At 41.5% G+C, this 21,774-nt stretch overlaps 1 protein-coding gene across 2 annotated transcripts in view; it reads left to right on the top strand.

The window, feature by feature from the left end:
* The window catches only part of LOC124046669 (spectrin beta chain, erythrocytic-like), an 87,702-nt gene that overhangs the window by 40,807 nt on the left and 25,121 nt on the right, over positions 1-21,774 (top strand). For both annotated transcript variants that reach the window (XM_046367310.1, XM_046367309.1), the window contains exons 12-22: positions 145-447; positions 2,130-2,280; positions 9,279-9,418; positions 9,664-9,867; positions 10,040-10,315; positions 10,788-11,038; positions 11,718-11,855; positions 11,969-12,326; positions 12,419-12,613; positions 16,597-16,803; positions 21,600-21,774. The exon at positions 21,600-21,774 is cut by the window's right edge and continues 28 nt beyond it. In XM_046367310.1, coding sequence (XP_046223266.1) covers positions 145-447; positions 2,130-2,280; positions 9,279-9,418; positions 9,664-9,867; positions 10,040-10,315; positions 10,788-11,038; positions 11,718-11,855; positions 11,969-12,326; positions 12,419-12,613; positions 16,597-16,803; positions 21,600-21,774 — 2,398 coding nt within the window. The remainder of the gene's footprint in view (positions 1-144; positions 448-2,129; positions 2,281-9,278; positions 9,419-9,663; positions 9,868-10,039; positions 10,316-10,787; positions 11,039-11,717; positions 11,856-11,968; positions 12,327-12,418; positions 12,614-16,596; positions 16,804-21,599) is intronic.

The raw sequence follows: 21,774 nt of genomic DNA, 5'->3' as shown, positions 1-21,774 counted from the left end.
TTTTGCGTAAATCATTCATTGATGACAGTGGGAGACTTGTGTGAAAACTTGCACAGATCTCAAGTCAGAATACTTACCTGCCCCAAATATTAAGATAGACATATATAACAGTCTCTTCACATCTGAAATACCTTCCACCTTCAGGACAACTTCGGCTACGACCTGCCGGCGGTAGAGGCCGCTAAGAAGAAGCACGACGCCATCGAGACGGACATCGCTGCCTACGAGGAACGCATCCAGGGCATAGTAGCAATCTCTAAAGAGCTGGAGTCTGAGCGTTACCACGACACCAAGCGCATCGACGTGCGTAAGGACAACATCCTGAGGCTGTGGGATTACCTACAGGAGCTGCTGAAAGCTCGCAGGGCACGACTGGACAAGAACCTCACCCTGCAGAGGATCTTCCAGGAGATGTTGTACATCATCAACTGGATGGATGGGATGAAGGTACAGTGATAATAGTAATAATACACATAATAAAATAACAATATGGCCAAAGCAACTTACAAAATGGAAGATATTCACAGTGATGCATACTGTACTTACTATACCTGGCCCCTGCTGCAATCAAACCAATAACTTTGGTATTGCAAGCTAACCCATAACCCGACTCTTGCCAGCTAACCCATAACCCTGGTGTTGCCAGCTAACCCATAACCCTGGCGTTGCAAGCTAACCCATAACCCTGGCGTTGCAAGCTAACCCATAACCCTGGCGTTGCAAGCTAACCCATAACCCTGGCGTTGCAAGCTAACCCATAACCCTGGCGTTGCAAGCTAACCCATAACCCTGGCGTTGCAAGCTAACCCATAACCCTGGCGTTGCAAGCTAACCCATAACCCTGGCGTTGCAAGCTAACCCATAACCCTGGCGTTGCCAGCTAACCCATAACCCTGGCGTTGCAAGCTAACCCATAACCCTGGCGTTGCCAGCTAACCCATAACCCTGGCGTTGCAAGCTGACCCATAACCCTGGCGTTGCAAGCTGACCCATAACCCTGATGTTGCAAGCTGACCCACACAACCCTGGTGTTGCAAGCTAACCCCCACAACCCTGGTGTTGCAAGCTAACCCCCACAACCCTGGTGTTGCAAGCTAACCCCCACAACCCTGGTGTTGCAAGCTAACCCCCACAACCCTGGTGTTGCAAGCTAACCCCCACAACCCTGGTGTTGCAAGCTAACCCCCACAACCCTGGTGTTGCAAGCTAACCCCCACAACCCTGGTGTTGCAAGCTAACCCCCACAACCCTGGTGTTGCAAGCTAACCCCCACAACCCTGGTGTTGCAAGCTAACCCACAACCCCGGTGTTGCAAGCTAACCCACAACCCCGGTGTTGCAAGCTAACCCACAACCCCGGTGTTGCAAGCTAACCCACAACCCTGGTGTTGCAAGCTAACCCACAACCCTGGTGTTGCAAGCTAACCCACAATCCTGGCGTTGCAAGCTAACCCACTAGGCCATTGGAACCAGACACAGCATGGGCCAAGTTAAGAATCTGAAAAAAAGTGTTCCACAGGGATGCTGGTCCATTTTGACTCCAATGCTTCCCACAGTTGTGTCACTTTGGCTGGATGTCCTTTGGGTGGTGGACCATTCTTGATACAGACGTGAAACTGTTGAGTGTGAAAAACTAAGCAGCGTTGCAGTTCTTGACACAAACCGGTGCCCCTGGCACCTATTACCATACCCAGTTTACAGGCACCTAAGTATGTTGTCTTGCCTATTCACTCTCTGAATGGAACACATACACAATTCATGTCTCAATTGTCAAGGATTAAAAATCCTTCTTCAACCTGTCTTCTCCTCTTCATCTACACTGATTAAAGTGGATTTAACAAGATACATCAATAAGGATCATAGCTTTCACCTGGATTCAACTGGTCAGTATGTCATGGAAAGAGCAGGTGTTCTTAATGTTTTGTATGCTCGGTGTATTTGCGTACAGTGTATAACTGCAGAAATACATTACGATAGTTTCCCCCCTGCTCAAGCAAGCTATGCTACAACATTCCTTTGCTAGTTTTTGGCCCATCTCAATGAACTAACCTCCTTGCCACCCCACACTTCTGTGCCTGACCTCCCCCTGACCCCTCACCCCTGACCTCTGACCCTGTGGCATGTCCCCAGGCTCGGCTGCTCTCCCCTGACTTTGGGAAGCACCTGTTGGAGGTGGATGACCTGCTCCAGAAGCATGCTCTGGTGGAGGCCGACATCACTGTGCAGGCAGAAAGACTTCACGACTCCAACGTGGCTGCTCTCAAGTTTGCCAATAGAGATAGTAAGTGAAGTGCAAGGAACAGTCCTATTCCGTCTACTGTCTCTCTCAGCTACCTGTTATGTACTCGGGCCATACATATCATCTAACAAAAGAGGGTAACACGTTACATTCAATATTTTTGAAGTATACCTTCATGTAAAGTGTAACCCAAATATATCTTCATGTATAGAGTAACCCAAAATACTGTAGATCTTCATGTATAGAGTAACCCCAAATACTGTAGATCTTCATGTAAAATGTTACCAAAATACTGTAGATCTTCATGTATAGAGTAACCCAAAATACTGTAGATCTTCATGTAAAATGTTACCAAAATATATCTTCATGTATAGAGTAACCCAAAATACTGTAGATCTTCATGTATAGAGTAACCCAAAATACTGTAGATCTTCATGTAAAAGTAACCCAAAATACTGTAGATCTTCATGTATAGAGTAACCCAAAATACTGTAGATCTTCATGTATAGAGTAACCCAAAATACTGTAGATCTTCATGTATAGAGTAACCCAAAATACTGTAGATCTTCATGTATAGAGTAACCCAAAATACTGTAGATCTTCATGTATAGAGTAACCCAAAATACTGTAGATCTTCATGTATAGAGTAACCCAAAATACTGTAGATCTTCATGTATAGAGTAACCCAAAATACTGTAGATCTTCATGTATAGAGTAACCCAAAATACTGTAGATCTTCATGTAAAATGTTACCAAAATATATCTTCATGTATAGAGTAACCCAAAATACTGTAGATCTTCATGTAAAATGTTACTAAAATATATCTTCATGTATAGAGTAACCCAAAATACTGTAGATCTTCATGTAAAATGTTACCAAAATAGATCTTCATGTATAGAGAAACCCAAAATACTGTAGATCTTCATGTAAAATGTTACCAAAATAGATCTTCATGTATAGAGTAACCCAAAATACTGTAGATCTTCATGTAAAATGTTACCAAAATAGATCTTCATGTATAGAGTAACCCAAAATACTGTAGATCTTCATGTAAAATGTTACCAAAATAGATCTTCATGTATAGAGTAACCCAAAATACTGTAGATCTTCATGTAAAATGTTACCAAAATAGATCTTCATGTATAGAGTAACCCAAAATACTGTAGATCTTCATGTAAAATGTTACCAAAATAGATCTTCATGTATAGAGTAACCCAAAATACTGTAGATCTTCATGTAAAATGTTACCAAAATAGATCTTCATGTATAGAGTAACCCAAAATACTGTAGATCTTCATGTAAAATGTTACCAAAATAGATCTTCATGTATAGAGTAACCCAAAATACTGTAGATCTTCATGTAAAATGTTACCAAAATAGATCTTCATGTATAGAGTAACCCAAAATACTGTAGATCTTCATGTAAAATGTTACCAAAATAGATCTTCATGTATAGAGTAACCCAAAATACTGTAGATCTTCATGTAAAATGTTACCAAAATAGATCTTCATGTATAGAGTAACCCAAAATACTGTAGATCTTCATGTAAAATGTTACCAAAATAGATCTTCATGTATAGAGTAACCCAAAATACTGTAGATCTTCATGTATAGAGTAACCCAAAATACTGTAGATCTTCATGTATAGAGTAACCCAAAATACTGTAGATCTTCATGTAAAATGTTACCCAAAAATAGATCTTCATGTATAGAGTAACCCAAAATACTGTAGATCTTCATGTAAAATGTTACCAAAATAGATCTTCATGTATAGAGTAACCCAAAATACTGTAGATCTTCATGTAAAATGTTACCAAAATAGATCTTCATGTATAGAGTAACCCAAAATACTGTAGATCTTCATGTAAAATGTTACCAAAATATATCTTCATGTATAGAGTAACCCAAAATACTGTAGATCTTCATGTAAAATGTTACCAAAATATATCTTCATGTATAGAGTAACCCAAAATACTGTAGATCTTCATGTAAAATGTTACCAAAATATATCTTCATGTATAGAGTAACCCAAAATACTGTAGATCTTCATGTATAAATGTTAACCAAAATATATCTTCATGTATAGAGTAACCCAAAATACTGTAGATCTTCATGTATAAAGTAACCCAAAATATATCTTCATGTAAAATGTTACCAAAATATATCTTCATGTATAGAGTAACCCAAAATACTGTAGATCTTCATGTAAAATGTTACCAAAATATATCTTCATGTAAAGAGTAACCCAAAATACTGTAGATCTTCATGTAAAATGTTACCAAAATATATCTTCATGTATAGAGTAACCCAAAATACTGTAGATCTTCATGTAAAATGTTACCAAAATATATCTTCATGTATAGAGTAACCCAAAATACTGTAGATCTTCATGTAAAATGTTACCAAAATATATCTTCATGTATAGAGTAACCCAAAATACTGTAGATCTTCATGTAAAATGTTACCAAAATATATCTTCATGTATAGAGTAACCAAAAATACTGTAGATCTTCATGTAAAATGTTACCAAAATAGATCTTCATGTATAGAGTAACCCAAAATACTGTAGATCTTCATGTAAAATGTTACCAAAATATATCTTCATGTAAAGTCAAATCAAATCAAATGTATTTATATAGCCCTTCATACATCAGCTGATATCTCAAAGTGCTGTACAGAAACCCAGCCTAAAACCAATGCAGATGTAGAAGCAAAGTGTAACCCAAAATACTGTAGATCTTCATGTAAAATGTTACCAAAATATATCTTAATGTATAGAGTAACCCAAAATACTGTAGATCTTCATGTAAAATGTTACCAAAATATATCTTCATGTATAGAGTAACCCAAAATACTGTAGATCTTCATGTAAAATGTTACCAAAATATATCTTCATGTATAGAGTAACCCAAAATACTGTAGATCTTCATGTAAAATGTTACCAAAATATATCTTCATGTATAGAGTAACCCAAAATACTGTAGATCTTCATGTAAAATGTTACCAAAATATATCTTCATGTATAGAGTAACCAAAAATACTGTAGATCTTCATGTAAAATGTTACCAAAATAGATCTTCATGTATAGAGTAACCCAAAATACTGTAGATCTTCATGTAAAATGTTACCAAAATATATCTTCATGTAAAGTCAAATCAAATCAAATGTATTTATATAGCCCTTCGTACATCAGCTGATATCTCAAAGTGCTGTACAGAAACCCAGCCTAAAACCAATGCAGATGTAGAAGCAAAGTGTAACCCAAAATACTGTAGATCTTCATGTAAAATGTTACCAAAATATATCTTAATGTATAGAGTAACCCAAAATACTGTAGATCTTCATGTAAAATGTTACCAAAATATATCTTCATGTATAGAGTAACCCAAAATACTGTAGATCTTCATGTATAGAGTAACCCAAAATACTGTAGATCTTCATGTATAGAGTAACCCAAAATACTGTTGATCTTCATGTATAGAGTAACCCAAAATACTGTAGATCTTCATGTAAAATGTTACCAAAATATATCTTCATGTATAGAGTAACCCAAAATACTGTAGATCTTCATGTAAAATGTTACCAAAATATATCTTCATGTATAGAGTAACCCAAAATACTGTAGATCTTCATGTAAAATGTTACCAAAATATATCTTCATGTATAGAGTAACCCAAAATACTGTAGATCTTCATGTAAAATGTTACCAAAATATATCTTCATGTATAGAGTAACCCAAAATACTGTAGATCTTCATGTAAAATGTTACCAAAATATATCTTCATGTATAGAGTAACCCAAAATACTGTAGATCTTCATGTAAAATGTTACCAAAATATATCTTCATGTATAGAGTAACCCAAAATACTGTAGATCTTCATGTAAAATGTTACCAAAATATATCTTCATGTATAGAGTAACCCAAAATACTGTAGATCTTCATGTATAAATGTTACCAAAATATATCTTCATGTAAAATGTTACCAAAATATATCTTCATGTATAGAGTAACCCAAAATACTGTAGATCTTCATGTAAAATGTTACCAAAATATATCTTCATGTAAAGAGTAACCCAAAATACTGTAGATCTTCATGTAAAATGTTACCAAAATATATCTTCATGTATAGAGTAACCCAAAATACTGTAGATCTTCATGTAAAATGTTACCAAAATATATCTTCATGTATAGAGTAACCCAAAATACTGTAGATCTTCATGTAAAATGTTACCAAAATATATCTTCATGTATAGAGTAACCCAAAATACTGTAGATCTTCATGTAAAATGTTACCAAAATATATCTTCATGTATAGAGTAACCCAAAATACTGTAGATCTTCATGTAAAATGTTACCAAAATATATCTTCATGTATAGAGTAACCCAAAATACTGTAGATCTTCATGTAAAATGTTACCAAAATATATCTTCATGTATAGAGTAACCAAAAATACTGTAGATCTTCATGTAAAATGTTACCAAAATAGATCTTCATGTATAGAGTAACCCAACATACTGTAGATCTTCATGTAAAATGTTACCAAAATATATCTTCATGTAAAGTCAAATCAAATCAAATGTATTTATATAGCCCTTCGTACATCAGCTGATATCTCAAAGTGCTGTACAGAAACCCACCCTAAAACCAATGCAGATGTAGAAGCAAAGTGTAACCCAAAATACTGTAGATCTTCATGTAAAATGTTACCAAAATAGATCTTAATGTATAGAGTAACCCAACATACTGTAGATCTTCATGTAAAATGTTACCAAAATATATCTTCATGTAAAGTCAAATCAAATCAAATGTATTTATATAGCCCTTCGTACATCAGCTGATATCTCAAAGTGCTGTACAGAAACCCAGCCTAAAACCAATGCAGATGTAGAAGCAAAGTGTAACCCAAAATACTGTAGATCTTCATGTAAAATGTTACCAAAATATATCTTAATGTATAGAGTAACCCAAAATACTGTAGATCTTCATGTAAAATGTTACCAAAATATATCTTCATGTATAGAGTAACCCAAAATACTGTAGATCTTCATGTAAAATGTTACCAAAATATATCTTCATGTATAGAGTAACCCAAAATACTGTAGATCTTCATGTAAAATGTTACCAAAATATATCTTCATGTATAGAGTAACCAAAAATACTGTAGATCTTCATGTAAAATGTTACCAAAATAGATCTTCATGTATAGAGTAACCCAAAATACTGTAGATCTTCATGTAAAATGTTACCAAAATATATCTTCATGTATAGAGTAACCCAAAATACTGTAGATCTTCATGTAAAATGTTACCAAAATATATCTTAATGTAGTGTTACCAAAATATATCTTAATATAGTGTTACCAAAATATATCTTCATGTAAAGTGTAACCCAAAATATATCTTCATGTAAAGTGTAACCCAAAATATATCTTCATGTAAAGTGTAACCCAAAATATATCTTCATGTAAAGTGTAACCCAAAATATATCTTCATGTAAAGTGTAACCCAAAATATATCTTCATGTAAAGTGTAACCCAAAATATATCTTCATGTAAAGTGTAACCCAAAATATATCTTCATGTAAAGTGTAACCCAAAATATATCTTCATGTAAAGTGTAACCCAAAATATATCTTCATGTAAAGTGTAACCCAAAATACTGTAGATCTTCATGTAAAATGTTACCAAAATATATCTTCATGTATAGAGTAACCCAAAATACTGTAGATCTTCATGTAAAATGTTACCAAAATATATCTTCATGTATAGAGTAACCAAAAATACTGTAGATCTTCATGTAAAATGTTACCAAAATAGATCTTCATGTATAGAGTAACCCAAAATACTGTAGATCTTCATGTAAAATGTTACCAAAATATATCTTCATGTAAAGTCAAATCAAATCAAATGTATTTATATAGCCCTTCGTACATCAGCTGATATCTCAAAGTGCTGTACAGAAACCCAGCCTAAAACCAATGCAGATGTAGAAGCAAAGTGTAACCCAAAATACTGTAGATCTTCATGTAAAATGTTACCAAAATATATCTTAATGTATAGAGTAACCCAAAATACTGTAGATCTTCATGTAAAATGTTACCAAAATATATCTTCATGTATAGAGTAACCCAAAATACTGTAGATCTTCATGTAAAATGTTACCAAAATATATCTTAATGTAGTGTTACCAAAATATATCTTAATATAGTGTTACCAAAATATATCTTCATGTAAAGTGTAACCCAAAATATATCTTAATGTAAAGTGTAACCCAAAATATATCTTCATGTAAAGTGTAACCCAAAATATATCTTCATGTAAAGTGTAACCCAAAATATATCTTCATGTAAAGTGTAACCCAAAATATATCTTCATGTAAAGTGTAACCCAAAATATATCTTCATGTAAAGTGTAACCCAAAATATATCTTCATGTAAAGTGTAACCCAAAATATATCTTCATGTAAAGTGTAACCCAAAATATATCTTCATGTAAAGTGTAACCCAAAATATATCTTCATGTAAAGTGTAACCCAAAATATATCTTCATGTAAAGTGTAACCCAAAATATATCTTCATGTAAAGTGTACCCCAAAATATATCTTCATGTAAAGTGTAACCCAAAATATATCTTCATGTAAAGTGTAACCCAAAATATATCTTCATGTAAAGTGTAACCCAAAATATATCTTCATGTAAAGTGTAACCCAAAATATATCTTCATGTAAAGTGTAACTCAAAATATATCTTCATGTAAAGTGTAACCCAAAATATATCTTCATGTAAAGTGTAACCCAAAATATATCTTCATGTAAAGTGTAACCCAAAATATATCTTCATGTAAAGTGTAACCCAAAATATATTTGAATGTAAAGTGTAACCCAAAATATATTTGAATGTAAAGTGTAACCCAAAATATATTTGAATGTAATGTATAATCCAACTCTTGTGGTTAGTGACTCTGCCCTGAGATTGGAAAGTGGGGGATCCATTATCACTGCATGCCATGTTTTGACCCACTTCCCCCCTCTCTCTCCCAGGCTACAAGCCCTGTGACCCCCAGGTGATTAAGGACCGGGTGCAGCACCTGGAACTGTGTTACCAGGAGCTGTGTGCCCTTGCGGCCCAACGCCGCGCTCGCCTTGAGCAGTCCCGACGCCTCTGGAACTTCTTCTGGGAGGTAGGTAGTCGAGAGGCTGGTAAGAAGGGCTTGCAACTGGAGGGTGGTGCCCTTGAGCGAGGGACTTAACCCCTAAAGTTCTCCACTGGTGCTGCACTGCAGAGGACCATGTCCTCCAAACTCTCTCTCTCTCTCTCTGTGTGTGTGTGTATGTGTGTGTCTCAAGGGGTTTGGGATAAAGGAAAAATACAAACGTTAGTGTATCTGAGACAATTGACAATAAAGTATATTATGTCTTATCTCAGATGGCCGAGCTGGAGAGCTGGATCAAGGAGAAAGAGCATATCTTCTCCTCGCTGGACTACGGCAAGGACCTGACCAGTGTGCTGGTCCTGCAGAGCAAACACAGTGCCTTCGAGAACGAGCTGGGGGCTCGCCGTGCACATCTGCAGCAGATACTGGATGAGGGTGATAAGATGATCCAGGCCAGACACTTCGGGGCACCCCAGGTCAGTTGGTGGAGGGTGCTGGGCCTAGGTTGTAGAGTGTGGCACTTGCAACGCCAGGGTCGTGGGTTTGATTCCTGCTGGTGTCCCCGTTACTTAAATGTATGCATGCAGTACTTTAAGTCGCTTTGGATAAAATTCTAAATTAAATCCATTTTATTATTGTATATATTAGGTTGGGGATTGCATGGAGGACGTGATGCGTCAGTGGCAGCAGCTGGAGGAACTGGCAGCGTTCAGAAGGCAGAACCTCCAGGACACCCAGAGGTTCTTTCAGTTCCAGGGAGAGGCTGAAGACCTGAAGGCCTGGCTGCTGGATGCCAAGAGGCAGATGACTAGTGATGACATGGGCCATGATGAGTATACCACCCAGAGGCTGCTGAAGAGACACCGAGACCTCCGGAACGATGTCGCCAGGAACGGAGCCACCATCGATGCTCTGACCAAACAGGTGAATGAATGAACTGGCTGACTGACAGAACGGCTGATTGGGGATGTGTCTGAAATGGCACCCAATTCCCAGGGCAAGTAGTTTACTATGTAAGGATTAGGGTACCATTTTGGACTCACATTGGTTTGTTTTACTGTACTACTTAACGGTGCAGTTGCTACATCCATTTTTGGATTTAAAAGTGAATGATATGCACCCATCAATTCTTGAAGAATATAACTTATAAATGCCTCATGAGCTTAGTTCAAATATAGTACAAAATATAAGCTGGTTTTACTCCAATGTTTGTAAACAAAGTAAAACGTAAACAAACACTGTATAGCCTAAAACATAGTTAAAACTATAATGTTGATATCATGGATGGTCAGTACTTCCATCCACAGCTCTGTCTTTGAATTTGAGAGTGGTTACATTTCTCCAGCAATGTACGTATTCGGCAAATACACTTTAAAATACACTTGAACTTGACCAGGCGGCGGCGCTACCCGAGGAGCTGCGCAACACGCCTGACATTCAAAGACGCCTGAAGGACATCAGAGACCTATACATGGAGCTAATGTCCCTGTGTGACCTGAGGCAGAAGAAGCTGGATGATACCATGGCCCTCTACACAATCTTCAGTGAGACAGACTCCTGCGAGCTGTGGATGGGCCAGAAGGAGACCTGGTTGGTGGGGCTGGACATACCGGAGAATCTAGAGGATCTGGAGGTGGTGCAGAACAGGTACAAACCACAGTTATGATACAGTATGAAGGTTAGAGAGGAAGTGGTGCAGAACAGGTACAAAGCACAGTTATGATACAGTATGAAGGTTGGAGAGGAAGTGGTGCAGAACAGGTACAAACCACAGTTATGATACAGTATGAAGGTTGGAGAGGAAGTGGTGCAGAACAGGTACAAACCGATCTGCTTACATTGCAGACAAATTGCACAGATTATGAGATCGTATCATATTGTTTGGGTCCCTGCAATGTTAAGCACGACTTCCACATTTGTAAAGATCTGACACCAATCATATCTGTAATATTTGCTCTAATGCAGGGGTCCCCAACTGGTGGCCCCGCAGGCCCAAATTTGGCCCATGTTTTCAGAGTAAAAAAATATAGATTCTTTAAATATTTTTTTAATTGTTCGACATGTTGACTGTAAAAGCACCACCAAATCAGCTCCAATGATTTTTATTTTGGAAATCTGCTCCAAAGTATTCCCATGCATAATAGAGAGATATACAATGTACTGTGTGTGATCGTATACAAATGTAAGCAAGGTTTGAAAGGATTATGTTTTAGTCAAATATTATATCTGTTCGGGCTTCTTGCGGTCAATTTGCAGTCCGTGGCTGATGAGCCCTGCTCTATTGCACACTGTATGATGTATTGATTACTATGTTTTCTCTTCTTAGGTTGAGTATTCTTGCTTCAGATATGGCTAATGTCCAGACGCGTGTTGATGATGTCAACAAAGCAGTGAAGCAGCTTGAGGACAGCAGACACCCTTGTACCAAAGAGGTGAAGGAATGCCAGTTGAGACTTAATAAGAGGTGAGACTCAGGCTGATGTCTTCTTCTTCTTAATATTATTTATCCACAGTCCACAGTCTTTCCTCCTTGCGTTATTAATATTGACTCTCTCCTCTGCTTCTCTTCTCTTTCAGGTGGGAGGCCTTCAAGGCCATGGTTGTGGACAAGAAGCGTAAGGTGGATTCAGCTCTCAGCTACCACAACTATGGACTGGAGTGTGACGAGACAGAGGCCTGGATCAGGGACAAAACCCGGGTCATCAAGTCTACCCAGGACCTGGGCAACGACCTGAACGCTGTGATGACCATCCAGAGGAAACTCTACGGCATGGAGCGGGACCTGGCTGCCATCGAAGACAAGCTCAACTTCCTGAGGAGCGAGGCGGACCAGCTGGCCAAGGACCAACCAGACAACGCTGCAGACATCCTGTTTAGGAGAGCCGAGCTGGACGCAGCCTGGGATAACCTGAGGGCCACCCTAAAGGACCGGGAGGTGTGTTTGTGTGTGACTGTGTGTGTTTGCTATCTGGAGTTGATCCCCTCAAACAACAACAAATTGACTATTAAAGTTGTATTGTATTGTAGGACTCTCTTGGAGAGGTGTCCAAACTGCAGACCTTCCTACAGGACATGGATGACTTCCAGTCCTGGCTCTTCAAGACCCAGAAGGCCGTGGCATCCGAGGACTTGCCTGAGACCCTGCCCCAGGCTGAGCAGCTGCTGAACCTCCACGATGATGTATATGATGAAATGGATGCTCATGAGGAGGACTACCACAAGGTTAGTTTCAGTTTAGGATTTAAACTACAGTTTACACAAAGTCCTAACACACAAATACAAAGCAAGGGTAGCCCTTTACACCCATACCTTTATACAGATTGAAGATAGCAGATGTGGACACTGATAAGCAACTATTTTGGAACACTGTACCTTTTAACATCTCAATGTCGACAATAATGATTCCATAAAATAGGCTATACAACATGCACAGCATCAGATTAGCCAAAAATGTAATAGCACATTTGGATGGAGCCGAGGAGACACCCTGGATGGATCCGAGGAGACACCCTGGATGGATCCGAGGAGACACCCTGGATGGATCCGAGGAGACACCCTGGATGGGTCCGAGGAGACACCCTGGATGGGTCCGAGGAGACACCCTGGATGGGTCCGAGGAGACACCCTGGATGGATCCGAGGAGACACCCTGGATGGATCCGAGGAGACACCCTGGATGGATCCGAGGAGACACCCTGGATGGATCCGAGGAGACACCCTGGATGGATCCGAGGAGACACCCTGGATGGATCCGAGGAGACACCCTGGATGGATCCGAGGAGACACCCTGGATGGATCCGAGGAGACACCCTGGATGGATCCGAGGAGACACCCTGGATGGATCCGAGGAGACACCCTGGATGGATCCGAGGAGACACCCTGGATGGATCCGAGGAGACACCCTGGATGGAGCCGAGCAGACGCCCTGGATGGAGCCGAGCAGACGCCCTGGATGGATCCGAGCCGAGCAGACGCCCTGGATGGATCCGAGCCGAGCAGACGCCCTGGATGGATCCGAGCAGACGCCCTGGATGGATCCGAGCAGACGCCCTGGATGGATCCGAGGAGACGCCCTGGATGGATCCGAGGAGACACCCTGGATGGAGCCGAGCAGACGCCCCGGATGGATCCGAGCCGAGCAGACGCCCCGGATGGATCCGAGCAGACGCCCCGGATGGATCCGAGCAGACGCCCCGGATGGAGCCGAGCAGACGCCCCGGATGGAGCCGAGCAGACGCCCCGGATGGATCCGAGCGGAGCAGACGCCCCGGATGGATCCGAGCCGAGCAGACGCCCCGGATGGATCCGAGCCGAGCAGACGCCCCGGATGGATCCGAGCCGAGCAGACGCCCCGGATGGATCCGAGCCGAGCAGACGCCCCGGATGGATCCGAGCCGAGCAGACGCCCCGGATGGATCCGAGCCGAGCAGACGCCCCGGATGGATCCGAGCCGAGCAGACGCCCCGGATGGATCCGAGCCGAGCAGACGCCCCGGATGGATCCGAGCCGAGCAGACGCCCCGGATGGGAGCCGAGCAGACGCCCCGGATGGGAGCCGAGCAGACGCCCTGGATGGAGCCGAGCAGACGCTCTGGATGGAGCCGAGCAGACGCCCTGGATGGAGCCGAGCAGACGCCCTGGATGGAGCCGAGCAGACGCGCTGAAGTAGCACGAGGACTTTGTCGCATGGAAGCCTTTAGCGTATTTACTTGACGCAAAGTCACCATAAATTCAAATCGTATTCATAATTGACAGTGCCGGACTGCACATGCAACCCAAATGCAGTTAATAAACCCTACAGGAAACCCTTACCGTATAGCCTATAAAAGAACATGTGCCTCTTTTAGCTGTCATTGTGCATCTTCAGACAGTCACAAATTTGATAGACCTATGTACAATTCACTACATAGGGCCTAGGCATCTCTGCCACAGATGTGAAGTCTGTTAACAATTCAGAGGCAAAAATACTATCTTCTCCTGTCCTATAGAGCCTAGGCTATTTTCCTACCCAGTCTCATTCCCACTGAAACCCCATATCATGACTCCTGCCTCACATGAAAATCTCTAACTTTATTTTGTAATCCATAGGTTGCATTATCAAAGCACATCTTTCACATATGCATGTTAAAACGCCACTATAACATTTATCCCGCTTCTCTGTGCTGTCTTGTACTTGCTGCCCACATGAGAACACGTCCAGCAGCATACCACCCTGCATCCCAGTGCTGGCTTACCTCTAAGCTAAGCAGGGTTGGTCTTGGTCAGTCACTGGATGGGAGACCAGATGCTACTGGAAGGGGTGTGAAAGGGCTAGTAGGAGGCACCCTTTCCTGGTCTCCAGGGCAGTGATTGGGGACATTTCCTTGTGTAGGATGCTGTTTTTCAGATGGGATGTTAAACAGGTGTCTTGACTCTCTGTGGTCACTAAAGACCCCATTATTGTAAGAGTAGGGGTGTTGACCCTGGTGTCCTGGCTAAATTCCCAATCTGGTCACCTAATCATCCCCAGCTTACAATTGGTGCTTTCCTCCTCTCCTGTGTAACTATTATTGTTGCTGGAAATTAGAATGTGTTCTCAGTCAACTAATCTGATTAAATAAATACAAAATAAAGAGCTTTGGTAGAGAATGTGTGATCAACAAACCAAATGTAAATATGGATTTTTTTTAAAGAGTTGGTCCCCGTTAAGATAGGTCTACCTTGATATTTAAACTATTTCCACTCTTCATCTCCCCCTTATTCATGAGCTGATCTGTATAATCATCAACTACTTTATTATTATTGCTTTTTATTTGAGTCTACTTGGTAAATATGCTCTTCTAGTAAATATGTTATTTTGGTCTACTTGGTAAATATGCTCTTCTAGTAAATATGTTATTTTAGTCTACTTGGTAAATATGCTCTTCTAGTAAATATGTTATTTTAGTCTACTTGGTAAATATGCTCTTCTAGTAAATATGTTATTTTAGTCTACTTGGTAAGCATTTCACTGTAAAGTCGACACTTGTTGTATTCGGCCCATGTAACAAATACAGTTTGATTTGATTGGCCCTGCCCTGGGTTGGGTACTGTTCCCAACACTGGCCCTGCCCTGGGTTGGGTAATGTTCCCAACACTGGCCCTGCCCTGGGTTGGGTACTGTTCCCAACACTGGCCCTGCCCTGGGTTGGGTACTGTTCCCAACACTGGCCCTGCCCTGGGTTGGGTACTATTCCCAACACTGGCCCTGCCCTGGGTTGGGTACTGTTCCCAACACTGGCCCTGCCCTGGGTTGGGTACTGTTCCCACCACTGGCCCTGCCCTGGGTTGTTCTGAACAGAATGGGTCTATGTTCGTCCATTGTGAAGAACATTTGCAGCGGTGCACCTGAATGCTTGACTCCTTTCTATGTGCACCAAAGTTATACATCTGTTCTCTGAATTGCCCTGTGAAAGCCTATCACTGCAAGATCATACTTTATAACTTAGCTAGTCATGTTGGCAATATAACAGACTTTTGAATGATGCCCACCTGAGCCAGATTGTGATTTATAATGGGCAGTTTTTGAATAAACTACAACAGTAATTGTGTGATGGCGGGGATGCAGGGCTGTGTTCCAAACAAAACAACTACAAGTGTACTTGTTCTAGTTCCTCAATGGCACAGCTAGGAGAGATCAAAGACTAAGCTTATAATTTAACTCATTTTTTTTGTCATAAAAGTGCATTAGAATGTCCTAGGACCTGTGCACATTTTGGAGAGGTGCTTGGCCAGTTGGAGACACCAGTTAGACCTCTCACTCAAACCCTTGTAATTTTTTTGGTCTTATCTACCCCACATTTTCCCGGAATATTCTTATCATGTTACTGAATTTATCCAGATTTCGTTATTAACAAATGCGCTAAAGTCCAGTAAATGTCAAATCGACATACAATCAACAGTGTTTGGATTCAGTCTTGTGTCAGGTGAACTGTTGTGTCCTCAACTTTGGTCTAATCATTTTCTCATCATCTCCAAACTGTTCCCTTTCAGTTGCTACCATGCTTATGAATATTCATTTCACATTTCTTCTGTGAGAACATTTACAATTTAGCCTTATCCAAAAAAGAGTTATAGATTGAACAGCGGGTTCACAACAGTTAGGAAAATTGACATATTACAAAAACGTATTTGATGTGGAACAGCAAGCATAACTCAATCAAATTCAAGTCAATTCAATTTATTTCAGGTGAGGGACACTGGCGTGGCGGTAACCCAGGGCCAGCTGGACGACCCTCAGTACCAGGAGCTGGACAAGAGGCTGAAGGGTCTGGACCGCGGCTGGGACGAGCTCCACAAGATGTGGGACAGCAGGAAGGGCTTCCTGGACCAGGGCCTTGGATTCCAGCTGTTCATGAGGGACACCAAGCAGGTGGAAACCATCCTCAACAACCAGGTAAGATAACTTGTTCTCATTGACTTACGTAGCTAAATAAAGGTTTACAAACATCCTCAACCACTAGATAAGATTAACCAATGTTGTGATACCAAGTCGTTATTGTAAAAGATTATTTGTTCTCAGTGATTTGCCTGGCTAACTAAAGGTATACAACAACCAGGTAAGAAGATAAAACATATTGACATTTTTCCTTCCATAAGCATTTCCCTAATGTATTTGTATTTTATTTGTATTGTGGGTTTTACTGTGAATGCTGGAATGAGTAAGATTTTCTATGTATTCATTACACATGGCCCGAGTTGTGGAGTAATGGATTACAAAAAAACTGCAATCCGTTACGTTACCAGCAAAAATATTGTAATCAGATTACCGATACTTTTGAAAAACTAGATGATTAATTCTAGGATTACTTTTAAATTCAGAAAGGATGTTTGTGGAAAAAATGACATTCAAATCAGCATTGAAAAAGGCTCACGTTTAAGTTTGTTCCACCTGAGTGAGTCTGACCACAAGTCAGAGACCAAAATGAAGGCACACCAAATGTGTGTGATGGGAAAAGAGCAGGAATAGACTTATATAGGCTACAGGGTGATGTAGGCTTGTACACAATCGCCCAACCTTAAAACACACACACACACACACACACACACACACACACACACACACACACACACACACACACACACACACACACACACACACACACACACACACACACACACACACACACACACACACACACACACACACACACACACACACACACACACACACACACACACACACACACACTCACTCTCTGTGTGGTTACAGTAGTCTAAACTATGGTGTGTCTTCAATTCGTGTGAAACTGAAAGCGCGAACCACTGCTTTTAATAAGGGCAAGGTGTCTGGCAACATGACCGAATACAAACAGTGCAGCTATTCCCTCCTCAAGGCTATTAAACAAGCTAAGCGTTAGTACAGAGACAAAGTAGAATCTCAATTCAACGGCTCAGACACAAGAGGCATGTGGCAGGGTCTACAGTCAATCACGGACTACAAGAAGAAACCCAGCCCAGTCACGGACCAGGATGTCTTGCTCCCAGGCAGACTAAATAACCTTTTTGCCCGCTGACACGGCCTCTAACGAAAACATGCGGTCTCTCCTTCACTGCAGCCGAGGTGAGTAAGACATTTAAACGTGTTAACCCTCGCAAGGCTGCAGGCCCAGACGGCATCCCCAGCCGCGCCCTCAGAGCATGCGCAGACCAGCTGGCCGGTGTGTTTACGGACATATTCAATCAATCCCTATACCAGTCTGCTGTTCCCACATGCTTCAAGAGGGCCACCATTGTTCCTGTTCCCAAGAAAGCTAAGGTAACTGAGCTAAACGACTACCGCCCGTAGCACTCACTTCCGTCATCATGAAGTGCTTTGAGAGACTAGTCAAGGACCATATCACCTCCACCCTACCTGACACCCTAGACCCACTCCAATTTGCTTGCCGCCCAAATAGGTCCACAGACGATGCAATCTTAACCACACTGCACACTGCCCTAACCCACCTGGACAAGAGGAATACCTATGTGAGAATGCTGTTCATCGACTACAGCTCGGCATTCAACACCATAGTACCCTCCAAGCTCGTCATCAAGCTCGAGACCCTGGGTCTCGACGCCGCCCTGTGCAACTGGGTACTGGACTTCCTGACGGGCCGCCCCCAGGTGGTGAGGGTAGGCAACAACATCTCCTCCCCGCTGATCCTCAACACGGGGGCCCCACAAGGGTGCGTTCTGAGCCCTCCTGTACTCCCTGTTCACCCACGACTGCGTGGCCACGCATGCCTCCAACTCAATCATCAAGTTTGCGGACGACACAAGAGTGGTAGGCTTGATTACCAACAACGACGAGACGGCCTACAGGGAGGAGGTGAGGGCCCTCGGAGTGTGGTGTCAGGAAAATAACCTCACACTCAACGTCAACAAAACTAAGGAGATGATTGTGGACTTCAGGAAACAGCAGAGGGAACACCCCCCTATCCACATCGATGGAACAGTAGTGGAGAGGGTAGCAAGTTTTAAGTTCCTCGGTATACACATCACAGACAAACTGAATTGGTCCACTCACACTGACAGCGTCGTGAAGAAGGCGCAGCAGCGCCTCTTCAACCTCAGGAGGCTGAAGAAATTTGGCTTGACACCAAAAGTACTCACAAACTTCTACAGATGCACAATCGAGAGCATCCTGGCGGGCTGTATCACCGCCTGGTACGGCAACTGCTCCGCCCTCAACCGTAAGGCTCTCCAGAGGGTAGTGAGGTCTGCACAGCGCATCACCGGGGGCAAACTACCTGCCCTCCAGGACACCTACACCACCCGATGTTACAGGAAGGCCATAAAGATCATCAAGGACATCAACCACCCGAGCTACTGCCTGTTCACCCCGCTATCATCCAGAAGGCGAGGTCAGTACAGGTGCATCAAAGCTGGGACCGAGAGACTGAAAAACAGCTTCTATCTCAAGGCCATCAGACTGTTAAACAGCCACCACTAACATTGAGTGGCTGCTGCCAACACACTGTCATTGACACTGACCCAACTCCAGCCACTCTAATAATGGGAATTGATGGGAAATGATGTAAATATATCACTAGCCACTTTAAACAATGCTACCTTATATAATGTTACTTACCCTACATTATTCATCTCATATGCATACGTATATACTGTACTCTACATCATCGACTGCATCCTTATGTAATACATGTATCACTAGCCCCTTTAACTATGCCACTTTGTTTACCTTGTCTACACACTCATCTCATATGTATATACTGTACTCGATACCATCTACTGTATGCTGCTCTGTACCATCACTCATTCATATATCCTTATGTTCATATTCTTTATCCCCTTACACTGTGTATAAGACAGTAGTTTTGGAATTGTTAGTTAGATTACTTGTTGGTTATCACTGCATTGTCGGAACTAGAAGCACAAGCATTTCGCTACACTCGCATTAACATCTGCTAACCATGTGTATGTGACAAATAAAATTTGATTTGATATGTCAATGGTTTAATTAAGGAACAACAGTAACATCAGGCAGGATTTAGGCTACCAACTGCTTAGCCAGTTGTAGCTCAATCTTGGGTGCAATGATCACATTCCCGCACTGACTGACTGTGTGGAGGCTTATTGATTTAACGTTACGTTAGCCTACATGATACACTAGTAAAGTAATAAAATATATAGCTGCCGGCTATATTAGCCACGACTTACTGTTCTTTGTGCAGCTTCAAATGTCGAACAAAGTTGGAAATTGTTGCGCCTCCGCCTGTAATTTTCTTCCCGCATATTTTGTAAGTTGCAATCTATTTTTTGTTGATACAGCGTCGCCCTTTACAAGGGCTCCATCTGAATTCAGCCGCGGACGTTCCTCTGCTCTGCCACGCACAACTGTTTCTCAGCTGGCACAGATTGATTGGCTGCTGTCCGATTCAAACTGTAATCTGTTAAATGAAGAGTTGATGCGCTGCACACTTTTTAATAGCATCATTTTTCATATTTGGGCTTGAGGAGGGTATCAAGTCAGGTCGAGTCATAAGGCTCAAGTCCAAGTCAAGTCATGAGTCATTGGTGTTAAAGTCGAGTTGCAAGTCATCATATTTGTGACTCGAGTCTGACTGGAGTCCAAGTCATGTGACTCGAGTCCACACCTCTGGCAACTGCTGTCAGCATCCAAAGATTCAACTTGAATAAACGTTTGGTGGTAAGGACGACAGCAGTGGTGTACCCTATGGGCTATACATTTAGCACTTATTTTTATATCTACATAGCACATTGCTGTGAATCACGCTGCTGCTCTCTCATTTAACTATTTGCGCCTCATGGATTGTGGCTTTTATGGATGGCTGTTCACAAATGTATATGTGTATTTTAACCCAATAATTGTTTAATTAAAGTTTAAGCTGCCTATCAATCATTGTCCCAGCCTATGGATTCAAAGTTTGAGGGAGTTCCTCTCTTCTACACTCCTCTGTAGAATTGTGCTCCATACTATCAACAACTAGTTTATTGTTTATTGCTCAATGTAATTTGTGCTGATTCCCCCTAAAATCCATAAGCCTAACGGACACATGCTCAAACTCGTACACTTTTGATAGACTTACATGAGCAATCTGTAGTTGATACATACATTTTTGTTCTTATAAATGAATGATTTTCTTTTTTTAAATGTTTTTTTTATTTAACTAGGCAATTCAGTTAAAGAACAAATTCTTATTTACAATGAAGGCCTACCCCATCATAAACCTGGACAGTGCTGGGCCAATTGTGCGCCACCCTATGGGACTCCCAATCACGGCCGGTTGTGATACAGCCTGGAATCAAACCAGGGTGTCTGTAGTGATGCCTCTAGCACTGAGATGCAGTGCCTTAGACCGCTGCATCACTCTTAAAGGGAAAGTAATACGATTACATTCCTCAAGTTGGGTAATCCAAAAGTTACATTGCTGATTAGAATTTTGGACAGGTAACTAAGTAACCGTAATGCATTACATTTAGAAGTAACCTACCCAACCCTGCACATGGCAAATAAAGTGAAAATTAGAAACATGGAATGTAAATGGAGTTAAAAACCCAATGAAAATGGATAGCTGTACAGCAGAAAATAAACTGTGAATAAAACACTGATTTGTTTGTGACTGTATGGCTACTGCAATACACACTGACAAGCCTGATACCCTGGACGGAGCAGATATTTGATTGAATGATTGATTGATTAATTAATTGTTTGTCACTCTGTGGCAGGAGTACACTTTGGCCCACACAGACAAGCACGACACCCTGGATGGAGCCGAGCAGGCCCTAAAGAAGCACGAGGACTTTGTCTGCACCATGGACGCCAACATGGAGAAGCTTGCCAGCACGCTTGAGGGGGGACAGAGATTGGTGGACAGTGGGAACCTCTACTCCCCCAGGGTCC

The sequence above is a fragment of the Oncorhynchus gorbuscha genome, linkage group LG10, assembly GCF_021184085.1.
Source record: "Oncorhynchus gorbuscha isolate QuinsamMale2020 ecotype Even-year linkage group LG10, OgorEven_v1.0, whole genome shotgun sequence".
Lineage (NCBI taxonomy): Eukaryota > Metazoa > Chordata > Actinopteri > Salmoniformes > Salmonidae > Oncorhynchus > Oncorhynchus gorbuscha.
This window is presented reverse-complemented; position numbering and strand designations above follow the sequence as displayed.